General features: G+C 58.9%; 1 protein-coding gene across 1 annotated transcript in view; it reads right to left on the reverse strand.

Moving 5' to 3' along the window:
* CACNA1I (calcium voltage-gated channel subunit alpha1 I) overlaps positions 1-12094 on the reverse strand; it is a 109771-nt gene that overhangs the window by 17149 nt on the left and 80528 nt on the right. The window contains exons 10-23 of the mRNA XM_055570410.1: positions 11155-11306; positions 10198-10383; positions 9769-9886; positions 9024-9179; positions 8435-8528; positions 7567-7769; positions 6452-6919; positions 6000-6100; positions 5184-5307; positions 4836-4904; positions 4128-4312; positions 3560-3686; positions 2165-2290; positions 716-805 (exon numbers count right to left, since the gene is read on the reverse strand). Coding sequence (XP_055426385.1) covers positions 716-805; positions 2165-2290; positions 3560-3686; positions 4128-4312; positions 4836-4904; positions 5184-5307; positions 6000-6100; positions 6452-6919; positions 7567-7769; positions 8435-8528; positions 9024-9179; positions 9769-9886; positions 10198-10383; positions 11155-11306 — 2199 coding nt within the window. The remainder of the gene's footprint in view (positions 1-715; positions 806-2164; positions 2291-3559; positions 3687-4127; positions 4313-4835; positions 4905-5183; positions 5308-5999; positions 6101-6451; positions 6920-7566; positions 7770-8434; positions 8529-9023; positions 9180-9768; positions 9887-10197; positions 10384-11154; positions 11307-12094) is intronic.

Consider the following 12094-nt stretch of genomic DNA (forward strand, 5'->3'; position numbering starts at 1 on the left):
CTCCCTGCTCCTTCTCCCGATGACTTTCGTAGCCAGGACACTGCTGACCCTGATCAGCCATGTGTCTTGCCTAAGGCCCCCACCTAGCCCCTGAGGGGACCCCTGCTCTCAGAGGGATCTTGGGGGTGAGGGCTCAGACCTAGCCTCCTCGCTGACCCCTTCCACCCTCCCATTCCCAAATCCATCCTTACCCGGCAGGCCCAGGAGGCTCCCACAAGCTCACCTCACTGTTACCCCTTCACTGATGCCCACTGCCCTCTGCTCCAGCCCCAGCTGTGCACCTAGGCCTTCCTGCCCTTTCTGCCCTGCTTACCTCCTCCACCTGCCTCCTGCCACTCTCCTTCCACCTCCTACCCCCAGCCCTGGCCTCATGACTCCCTGAGCCTGTCACTGTCCTGCCCAGGCATGCACCTGCTGTCCTCGCAGCTGGCCCAGCCCTGGGCCTCCTCTTACTCTCGTTTCTCCATCCACAGGCTCTGCAGCCCTCTGGACAGAGCCAGCTCACAGCGCTCTCCCTGCAGAGAGCAGGCTTGCAGAAGCAATCGGAGCACGGACTTACACCAGCCAGAACACAGCCCTGACGGAAGGGCGCAGGCCAGGACAGGGAGGGGCGGGTACGGCTGACAGGGGGAGACGCCAGCTTCAGACCCCGGGGGCCCCAAAGACACCATGTCCCTCCCCTGCTGCCCGGCAGACCCAGCCGGGCCATGCCCACCTGCTGGTCCACTGCGACGGCATCCAGTCCATTGTACATAATGTTCACCCAGCCATCCTTGGAGGCCAGCACGAAGAGGGACATGAGGGCCTGGAAACACGGGAGGAAGGGGGTGGGGAGACGGCACGGGCATCTCAGGCTGCATCTGCCCCCTCTGAGGGACAGAGAGGCCTTCCCCGAGTCAGGGCAAAGCTGTGTCCTTGACCGACAGACCTTTTCTGAGAACACACCGCGTGCCTGCCATGTGCCCTGCAGGCACTGCTGCAGGAGAACGAGCACTGGACTGGGAGTCCTGGGCTCCAGCCTCAGCTCTGAAATTAACCAGGCAAAAAATTCATGACATCTTTTCCCCTCACCCACAGAAGGGTGCTAACCCTTCAGGGCCTGCCTGCCACATTGGCTGGGAGGATCAGCGGAGACTTTAAACTGGAAGCTTCCTGAAAACACGAGGGGCCCTGCCTCTAGCACCTGAAACAGGAGCTCTCGAGAGAAGCCAGGACCAGCTCAAGTTCTGCCACTCACTGGCTGTGTGTCTTGGGGCAGGTTCCTTCATGTCTCTGGGCCCCAGCTTCTTTGTCTGTAAATGGCAATATTTACCCTTGCTAATGATATTAGAAACAGAGGTGATCCCCAGGGGATAGGCAGCCAAGGCTTCTATATGGACAGCAGGCCAAAGCATCCACGGGAGAGGTCTCCTGCCCTGTACCGGTCCCTCCGTCCTATCCATCCAGGCCTCAGACCCTTCCTCTTTGCTTCCCAGAGGGAATGGTGCTGAGGGCTGCCTGGAAAGGGCTCAGGCCCAGGAGCAGGACAGGGGACAAAAAGGGAGCCCTCTCAACTAGGGAGGCACACGAAGCCCTTACAGCTCAAGAGGCAAATGTCCCTGTGAGCCCTTAGATCACAGAGGACTGAACTGCAGAGAGACTGGGGACCTTGGAATCACAGACCTGCTATCACTGGTCCCATTTACAGATGAAGACACTGAAGCACAGAGAGGGACAGAACTGGGTGAGGGCACACAGCTGCCAAGAGGTCCAGGAAGGGACCTAAGGCTCCAGGCCATGCTGGAACCTCCCACGTGGTTCTGTAGAGACCTACTCAGGGGCCTAAGGTCATCAGCCTGCCATTAAGCAGATTTTCCAGAATGGGAAAGGGCTGGGCGGGGAAGGGGACCAGGAACCAATGTCCACTAAGGCACTTACTAAATGCCAAGCACCTGCCAGACACTCTGTATTCAGGGTCCCTAAGCCTCACACTACCTGTGAAGGGAGTTCTACCCCTACCCATTCTACAGAAAAAATCAAGGCTTGAAAAGCAGAAGCCCTGGCAGGGAAGGACTGAAGCCTGGTCTGTAGTCCTGTTGGCACTGAAGAGGGCTGTTGGCACCGAAGAGCTGCCACCCCCACCCATCTGGGGTGGGGCAGGTCAAGACCAGGAGGGGGTGCTCACCTGGCCCAGATTGTCGAAGTTGTACTTCTGATGGACCCAGCGGTAGTTGGCAGCCACGCAGTCGGAGCGGTTGGTGATGTTGCGGGTGTCTACACCCAGACAGTGGTAGAACTTGCCCTTGAAGAGCTGGGGGTAGGGACACAGGGCTAGTGACCATCTAGCCAGTGCTCCCAGGGGATGGTGGTGGATGGGGTACAATTGGGGTGCAAATCAGAAAAAGGACCTGCCCTTCCAGGGGCACGTCCTCTGTGCATGCCTGAGCCAATCCACTCTACCCTACCCGCTCTCCAAGTCCTCCAGTATGAGGCAGGGCTACGCTCATCCCATCTCACAGGTGAGAAAACTGAGACCCAGTGATGTTAGGTTAATTTCCCAAAGTCATTTCAGGTTCAGGAAGCAGCAGAGCCAAAGTTCACAGCCTGGTCTGATTTCCAGCTCTTCCACAGACCCCAGAGATCAGACCCCAGTACGTACACTGAGGATTCGGGCAGGGACTTCACACAAGAAAGTTGCCTGTACTTCCCCAAGGGAGAGAGAGAAAGAAGCAAGGGGACCCTCTTAGGGACCCAAGCCCTGTCCATGTCAGCTGCCTAGAAGAGGCAGATCCACTGTCTGCACGAAGCCCTTCCTGCCCAGGCAGCCACGCTGTGATCTCTCAGCGACCCCAAAGGACACCTGTGCACGGGACTCCTCCAAAGCTACAGCCTAGAACACAGGACCAGGCGGGGAGCCTGGGGGCCTCGAACAGGGCTCAAACCCTCAGGAAACAGGGTCTCAGTGGCACTCGGACCACAGATGGCCCAGGTCATTCTGGCCACCCCCCAGTACAGTCTATGGTCTGCAACCCCTCATCCCCGCCCAGCCCTGAGGCTCCATCCTACTCCCAGACTGGGCTCCAAACCAAAATCTGAGTCAGCTCAGGGCCCTGCCTGGGTCAGAGGCTCTCCATGGTGCCCACCCCAGTGAAGCCAAGCTGCCCTTCCAGATCTCGCCCTCCTTGGTCCAGCTCACCTCTCCATGCCAGTCGTAGCTCCAGGGCTCTCTCCACCAGTGCTCTGCTTGTCCCTGCCTCCCCATGTGCCCGTCTGCCCCTGACATTCATTGCCCCTACTGTGACCTGCCCAAACCACTTGTCTTTCAAGGCCCGGTGAAAAGGCCACCTCCTTCCCCATTGTCCCCAGCCCTGTGTTCCTGCCTCCCTTGGCCCCCTGTGATCCCATGTACCCCACCTGCTCTGCGCTCAGCCCTTGGGGGCCTGTCTGCCTCCCTGCCTGGGATGGGAGCTCCCTGCATCAGGGCATCTGCCACAAGGTCCCGAGAGCTGGGCAGGAACATGGAGCCTCTTACTCAACTATAGAGCCCAGCCTACTGCCAGCCCAGCCTGGGGCCCCTCACCTGCACCCCCAGGATGCCGAAGATGATGAAGAAGGCGCAGCAGATGAGGACGATGTTGCCGATGGGCTTTAGGGAGGAGATGAGCGTCTCCACCACCAGCTTCAGGCCAGGTGCCCGGCTGATGACACTGCAGGCAGGGAGGGGCCAAGGATACCATGAGCCATCAGCCAGGCCTGGGACAGCCCCTACTGGGCCCGAGTCACCAGAGCAGAGGCCCCCAGGCCACAGATTATATGCACAGCAAGGCAGGGTGCTTTCACCCCAATCCCTTGGGATACGTGCTGCCCCCTCCTCTAGATACTAGAGGCCCAGAGATGGCAGTGAGCCCCCCAAGGACACACAGAGATTGGGTAGCAGCCCTGGGGACCACCTTCAGCCCCCTCCTTCCAGCACCTGCTGCAGACCCCGCCCCCAGGAGTAGGGCCCACAGCCCGGGGTTCAGATGGTGCCCTGCACATGCTACAGAGGACCACGTGGGTGCAGAGGGGGAAAGTGAGGGGTCCACTTAGACCCTGGGAGATCCCTCCGGCAGTGCAGGGATCCCAATCCGCGGGGGCGGGGTCCTCACCGCAGGGGTCGTAGGGTGCGCAGGAGCCGCAGGACCCGGAGGACGCCCAGGATCTTGGCTCCCCCAGCCGAGGCCACGGACACCACAATGTCAATGATTGACACGAAGACGAGGAAGCCGTCCAGTACGTTCCAGCTGCTGCGCAGGTACGCCTGCTCCCCGAAGTACAGGCCCAGCGAGACCACCTGGGGGCGGGGCGATGGGTGGGGTCAGGTAGGTGTCCAGGGAGCAGGTGGGCGGGAGTGGATGCGTCCACTGCCACCCCTCTGAAGGCAGGCTACAGGTGTCCCCTTACCCAAGGGGCCACTCCCTGAAGCACAGGCCCACGACTGCCCGGTTCCCTTCTCCCTGCATATCTGGCTAACCCCCATTGGAAGCCAAGCACTCCCAGAAGCATCCTACACGGAACCCTCTCCTGTGCCCCACGCCTCCAGCAGGTACCTCCATGACACTGGAAATGCGTTGTGAGCGCCCTCCCGGCAGACATGAAGCTGACCTCGCCCCCCTCCTCCTTCCTCCACCCCCCCCCTCCTTCCTCCGCCCCAGGAGCCCAACCCAGTGGCTGGCACCAAGTGGGGATGGGCCTCCAAGGCCCCCTGTGGAATGCTGCTGAGGGGCAAGTGGATGACCAGCTGACGGAGGCTGGACCAGAGCCTGGGGCCCCGGGCAGGGGGAAGGAGAGGTCCCTCCCTTCAGTGAAGCCAGTACCTTCAGTGTCATCTCGCCCACGAAGATAGCTGTGAAGATGTAGTTGGACACAGTGAGGAAGATGCGTTCCTGAAAGAGCCGGGAGAGGCCGTGGGTCCAGGGGCCTCCCAGAACTGTCACCCTCTGCCTTCAGCCAAGGGGCACCCAGGAGAGGCTGCCACTTCACAGTCCATGGAGGCGGCCCCCCCTCCAGAGGCATGCTTCCGGCCACACCTCCCTCCATGGCATCCGGCCTCATAGAGCTCTCCAACCCCCTCCCCCCAGCCCGGCATGCTGTCCCACAGCAGGCCCTGGCAGTCTGTCCCTCTGGCTTGTCCCCTGCACCGCCTGAAGGGCCCAGCCACTCACGGTGCTGCCGGCCTCAATCTGGGGCCGCTCCAGGGCGATGGTGATGCAGTTGAGGAAGATGAAGGCCAGGACGACATAGTCAAAGAGCTTATGGGCAATGATGGTCTGACACAGGACCCGGAACCTGGGCAGGGTGGGCAGGGGACCACGTGAGTGTCGGTTCGTCCCTCACCCTGGCTGGAAGGAAGGCAGAAGGCCCCGGCACACATGGGGACCAGGGTGTCCTGGAAAGCTGACCCTTCTCTTCTGGACACATCACAGGTGGCGATTTCACATCTTCTCAGGATGCCACCTGACCACACTGCAAGCTCCTAGCACCCCAGGATGAAGGGCGCCCACCTAGCCTCAACACTCAAAGCTTTCCAAACACCAGCCCATGTCCCTGAGCCTTGTCCTCAGCCGCATGGGCACACACGGCCAGATACCCTCAGCTCTTGCCCCCAGGCCTTTCCTCAGGCTACTCTCTCCACCTGGACAGCCTCCACCTTCTCACACCTCCTTCTTCATCTGCAGAATGCTGTCTGCTTCCAAAGCCCAGAACAAAGGCCACCTCCTCCAGGAAGCCCTTTGATGCTCCCTCCAGAGGGAAGAACTCTAGGTTCTCAGAAGATTTATCCAACCTGGTGCCCAGCACAGGAATGGCTTAGGGTAGAGAAGATGCTCAGAAAAGCCCCCACCCGAACCCCTCACTCCCCTGCAGGCTCTGAGGTATAAGTGATGCCCCCTCAATGGTCCTGCTTGGCTTGGCAGAAATCTCTCCCTCCCAGACACGTCAAACCCCTACACTAACGGCATCCCAAGCCTGGCCCTGCCCACCTGTTCTCGGGGGAGAAGAGGTAGACGGACCAGTCCTCACGGACTTCACACCAGTCAGGCTTGTAGACGTCAATCATCTTGCGGACTCGGAAGCACAGAGTCTGGCAAGAGAAGGCTGCGGGGTCAGGCAGGTCAGCGCTGCCCAGAGCTGCTCACCTCCACCCATCCTGGCCATCTAGCAGAGTGTGGCCACTGGATGACCTCCGAACTCTCCTAGCAAGACCAGAATCCTCGACCCACCCAGGGTAGGCCAGGAGGGCTTCTGTGCTAGGGGTAGGCCCACTCAGAGGTGGGCAGTCCAGGCCCCGCCCCCTGCTCACGCACCTGAAGTCCTCTCACCACGCCCACTTAGGTGGGGCCCCACTCAAGCCCCGCCCCTCGGCCCCTCCCTGTTCTATGCCCGCTCTCCACCTCCTGGTCCCTTCGGCTGCCCCAGAGCCCCGCGCACTCACGTAGTCGATCTCCTCCTCGTCCTCCCCGCGATCCCGGCGGTCATCCATCTTGGTGAAGACGTCCTTGGCGATGCTGGGCATCCTGCCATTGCAGTCCTCGTGCCCGGGGGCCAGGCCCGCCGCCCTCCAGGCCGCCCGGGAGTGGGTGCCCACGGCGGGCACCAGCTCAGCCAGGTCCACCGAATCTCTGGTGTCGAGGGACAGCGTTCGGCGGTGGTGGCGGTGACGATGCGCCGGGTGGGGACCATGATGCACGTGGTGGGCATGCGGGGCATGCAGGGGCGCGGTCCGTAGTGGGCCCTCGTCCCGGGTGCCCTCGCAGCCCCGGGCGCCTCCACGCTCAGAGGAGAGCAGGGACTCATGCTCCGCCGACGGTTGCTTGTGCTTGAGGCTGTTCCAGCTGGAGCGACGGCTGGCCCAGGCCCCGCTGCGGCCCCACGGCCCGTAGTAGGAGCTCCGAGAGCTGGACTGGGAGGAAGCCCGGGGCTCTGGTCAGCGCCATCACACACAGTCACGGCTGTGACTGAAGGCAACCTGCACACCCGCTGAGGCCCAAAGAGGGCCACGCACATGGCCACTGGGGGACAGAATGGGCCAGACCCCAAGAGACCTGTCCCTGCTCTGCCTCTCACTCCATCCTCATCTTGGGACATTTGATCACCTCCACCCTGTGGTTCTGTCCCTCCTGCCACCTCATTTCTCGTGAGAAAGGTACACCAAATTAGAGCATCTACCCATTTTACAGGAAAGGAAACTGGAGGATTAGAGAAGCATTGTAACTTGGCCAGGGTTACAAAGCTTCGCAGTGGCAGAGGCCAGATTGAAGCTCAGGTCTCCCCAACCCCAAAGCCCAGCTCTTTACCCTGCACATTGCTGCTAAGACAAAAACCCAACTCTACACCAGACCCACTGGCACTTATTCATTCATTCCTTGTTCCCTGGGCACCCAGGAATACAATGACATGGTCCCTGCCTGGTTCTGGCTGGGCAGTCTGGTGTCCTAAGCCTAGGTACCAGTCTGAGGCTGGTACCAGACTGGCAGACACATCTTCTCGGGGTCACTCAGCACACACCCGGCAGGAAGCAGCCATCCAGAGCACCCCACAAGGACTCACCAGGGAGCGCTGGTCGTAGCTCACCCTCCCCAGTGACATCACACTGCTCTTGCGGGAGCCCAGGGCCATTAGCACGGGGTCTGGCTGCAGTGAGAGGCGGGGGGCAGATGCTGCAGCCCCAGTGGGGCCCAGATGTCCACTCAGTGGGAGATTGGGGTCCAGGTGCCCATTGGGGGTCATGGGGATTGGGCAGAGCTTGGGATCTGGAGGGTTCAGATAGAGACAGAAGGAGGGGCAGACAGGAGGACAGAACAAGAGCAAAAGAAGCCGTGAGATGAAGAAATAGACATGGACAGTAACAGAAAAGAAGAATTTTTCTGGAGAGACCTCCTCCACCAGGAAGTCCTCCTGGTTGGACCCCATTACACGTGCCTCCCCTATGCCCATCGCCAAGGCTTTCAGCTTTGCTTTTGGATGAGTGACGCCCTTGCATTCCATGTTTAGAGGCCAGCTCTGGGCTTCACCCAGCATAGGAGCCTCACTCCTGTACTCATTGCAGGAAGAAGGCAGAACCTGTCTAGCCCAGCTTCTGAGAAGGACACAGCATAGGCTGGGGAGGTTTCTTCCCAGCTGCCCAGAAGTACTCAACAGAACCCCAGCATCCTGAGGCCCAAAGCTCTTCCTAACAGGCCAGTTGTGTGGAGGGGTGAGGGTGGGCTGCATGGCTAGAATTCGGGAGAGCCATGACTGTCCCTGACCTTTTTGAGATTCGGCATTTCTGTCTATTATAAACGTAAACAACAAACCATAGAGAGGTAGCAGCCCTGGAGCCTTGGCTTGAGGGGAAACTAGATGCTGTACCCTCTGCCCATCTGGAGCTCTGGGGGAAAGTCCTGGCCTCCCAGGTGATGAGTGGAAATCTGTTTACCTCCACTGCAGTCCAGGCCCTCCTGGAGCTTGTCAAACTCCTCCATGTTGGATGAGCTCTGGTCCTCGTCCGAGTAGGAGCGATTGGCATCACCCTGGGAGACCATCCCTCACATTGGAACGAAAGTCAGTTTAGCCCTCTCCTCCCTCCTGAATTTTTCAATGGGTGTTTTTACCATTTCCCCTACACACACACCATTTTACAGATGGGGAAACTGAGGCTCTGAAAAGGGAAGTGAGAAGTTAATGAGGACCTCAGCCAGAAATCCACATCTGCCTGACTGCAAGTGTCCCCCAAGCCTCAGAAAATGGATCAGGCAGGATCCAGCATCCCAGATCTTGGGGACTCTAGGATCTCAGAGATGGAGAGGCTTATTCCTACATCCCTGGGGGATAGGCAGGGGTCCTAGATGCAGCCTCCACTTGCATGCTTCCTGTGATGGGAAGCTCACCACCTCACTGGTAACACCCTCCTCTGGAGACCCGTTGCCTGCTAGATGTTTGAATTGCGGTCCTCCTCTATCCAAGCCACCCCCCCCAGTCTCATATGGGCCCCAAAGGGGTGCTTCCTCCACCAAGGCCACAGTCACCTCCGCCTGGAAGCCCTCCACCAGGATGGCCACCAGCAGGTTGAAGAGCACATAATTGCCAAAGGTCATGAGGGCAACGAAGTAGAGGGAGGCCCAGGGGGAGGTGGAAGCCATGCCGTTGTAGAGGACGACGTTCCAGTCCTCCTGGGTAAGGATCTGTCGGGGGAGAGGATCGACTGCTTAGCCCCTCAGTATCCCAGGCCCCAGCCCCCTGGGTGTCCTAGCTGCAGGCACACAGCAGCCCATGCACACCCACATACAGCATCCTCTCACAATCGTGCACACCCAGGGTCCTCGCGTATCATGGCCTCGGCTGGGGCACAGCCACAGACCCAAGTGCATGCGCATGTGTGCACACACACACACACACACCTTTCTCTTCCTGCTGCCTGGCTTGCCCACACCCTCAAGGCCTGCATCACACACTCCTGCCCTAACACTCGCTCCCCGGTGACCAGCGTTCCCTCCTGGCTGCCCCCACAACCCCACCCCCACGACCACAGTACCCATGAGGAAACGGTTTCAGGGAAGAATCCTAACCCCAAAGTCTCGGGGCAGGAGTGGATGCACAGGGACGGGCACTGGGCGGTCAGTCCAGCTCTCACAGCCAGAGCTGTGGCAGCCTGGCCACTGGAGGCTGGGGTTGAGGGGCCTCCTTGCAGGCTGCTGTTCTTCCCCGGACTCTCTGAGGCTGGGGACACCTCCAAAAAGTGACAGACACCCGTGGACACAGGCTGGGGCTCACCTGGAACACCGTGACGATGGCCCACAGCAGGGAGTCGAAGTTCTTCCTGTCAGGGACTGTGTCTCCCGTGTCCGTGCGCAGGCTGAATTTGCAGCCAAAGATGTGCATCCCGAGGATGCTGGGGGGAAGGATGGAGGTGGCTCAAGGGACTCACACACACACTAAGCTCTCTGCCCGCCCACGCTGTTTCATTCTCAGAACAGCCCACTAAGAGGAGAAGCACCAGAGTTGGTCCCATTTTACAGATGTGAACACTGAGGCTCAGAGGGGCAGGATTTGTCCAGAGCCATCAGGGATGAAGTGATGGTGCCAGGATTCACACCCAGGTCTAGGGTGCTGCGTGGAGAAGCTCAGTCACACTCCCCCAGGCCCCTGCCCACGGGCCCTAGCAGACCCCGCGGGTGTGGCGCCAGGGTAGGCAGGGCTCACCTGAAGATGAAGATGAAGAGCATGAGCAGCATGCAGAAGGTGGCCACGTTGTCCATGGTCTTCATGAGCACCACGAGCTGGCGCCGCAGCGCGGGCATAAAGCGCACCAGCTTCAGCACCCGTAGCAGCCGGAAAGTCCGCAGCACCGACAGCCCGCCGTCCGCCTGCCCCACGATCTCCCAGATGCTGCGGCCGGGCCAGCAGGCAGGGCGGGGAGGGGAGAGAGGCAGGAGGGGTCAGCGGGAGGCCGGAACGGGGCAGAGGAAGAAGCGGGGCCGGGGAGACAGAGACGCACGCCTTCTGTTCAGACACTCATTCACCCAACAGATACTGTTTGCCAGGTCGCTGCGACTCGTGCACCCTAATCCCGGGGCTCTGAACCTTGATTCCACGGACCGCCCCATTCAAGAAGTCTACAGCTCATGAATATCTGACCTCTTTTTGAGATTCAACATTCCTTTAATTATGAAGGTCAACAACAAACAGCAGAGAATTAATTAGCAGTCCCTATGACCCTGTGGCCAATCCAAATCACTGGTAGTTTTCTATCACGTGATGGCTGATACAGATATTTCCAGACGCTAGTTATGCTCATCCTTTCTCTGGAATGTGGTTGTCATGGACCCACTACTATTGATCTTGATATTTAATTCATTCACCCAGAAGCACATCTATATTGATAAATCAGACATTTTCAAATATTTTCATAACTGGTTTTCAGTATAATTGACTTCCTTTGATCTTATGTACTTTATTTACATCCATAGTTGGATGGCATCACTGACTCAATGGACATGAGTTTGAGCAAATTCTGGGAGATAATGAAGGACAGGGAAGCCTGGTGTGCTGCAGTCCATCGGGTTGCAAAGAGTCGGACATTTACTGGCTGGGGTCAGTGCATTTAATCCCCCTCCCGCCTCGCTCTAAGTCCGCAGGCTGGGGAGGTGGGGTCAGCACCTGATGATGACGATGATGCTGTCGAAGATGTTATAGGGGTTGCGCAGATAGTCGAAGAGCCCGAAGGCGGCCAGCTTCAGCAGCATCTCCAGGGCAAACATGCTGGTAAAGACCACATTGCAGATCTCCAGGATGTTGGTCAGCTCCTCAGGCTGTGGGGATGTTGGGGCAGGCGACAGGGACCCGGTCAGGCCAGAGGGCAGCCGGGGGTCCCCCACTCTGGACACCCATCAGCTCTCAAATCCCCAGGGAGGGCCTGGCTCTGCCACCCTGGCCCCATGGCCCGCAGGCCCGTGTCCTCATTGGACCTCCACTCTCCCCCTGCGCTTGGCCTCTGCATCATCTCTGCTGTCCCAAGAGGGTTACTGAGATGAGAACACTTGGGGCCGACCTCCCATCAATGGGACAATGATGCCCGTACTGCTCACTGAGGGCCACGTTATGATACCCAATTTACAGATAAGGAAGACAAGGCTCAGAAGGCAGCCTGAGGTCACACAGTTAGGCAGAGAGCAAGACAGGAAGGCAAACCAGTGACTGCTGAAATCCCTGTTTGCCCACGACCCTAACCCATGTAGTGAGTGTGTGCAGGTCCTGTTCTGTGCACTTCATAAGTATCGTGTCACTTAGTCCTTCACGAGAGCCCATCTGTATGCAGGTCAAGAAGCAACAGTTAGAACCAGACATGGAACAACGGACTGGTCCCATACTGGGAAAGGAGTACGTCAAAGCTGGATATTGTCACCCTGCTTACTTAACTTATATGCAGAGTACATCATGTGAAATGCCAGGCTGGATGAAGCACGGGCTGGAATCAAGACTGCCAGGAGAAATATCAATAAGCTCAGATATCCAGGATGTTGGTCAGCTCCTCAGGCTATGGGGATTTGGGGATGTATACCTGCTGATTATTAGCAGCACGTGACACCCCTACACGTGG

The sequence above is a fragment of the Bubalus kerabau genome, chromosome 1, assembly GCF_029407905.1.
Source record: "Bubalus kerabau isolate K-KA32 ecotype Philippines breed swamp buffalo chromosome 1, PCC_UOA_SB_1v2, whole genome shotgun sequence".
In the NCBI taxonomy this organism is placed as follows: domain Eukaryota; kingdom Metazoa; phylum Chordata; class Mammalia; order Artiodactyla; family Bovidae; genus Bubalus; species Bubalus kerabau.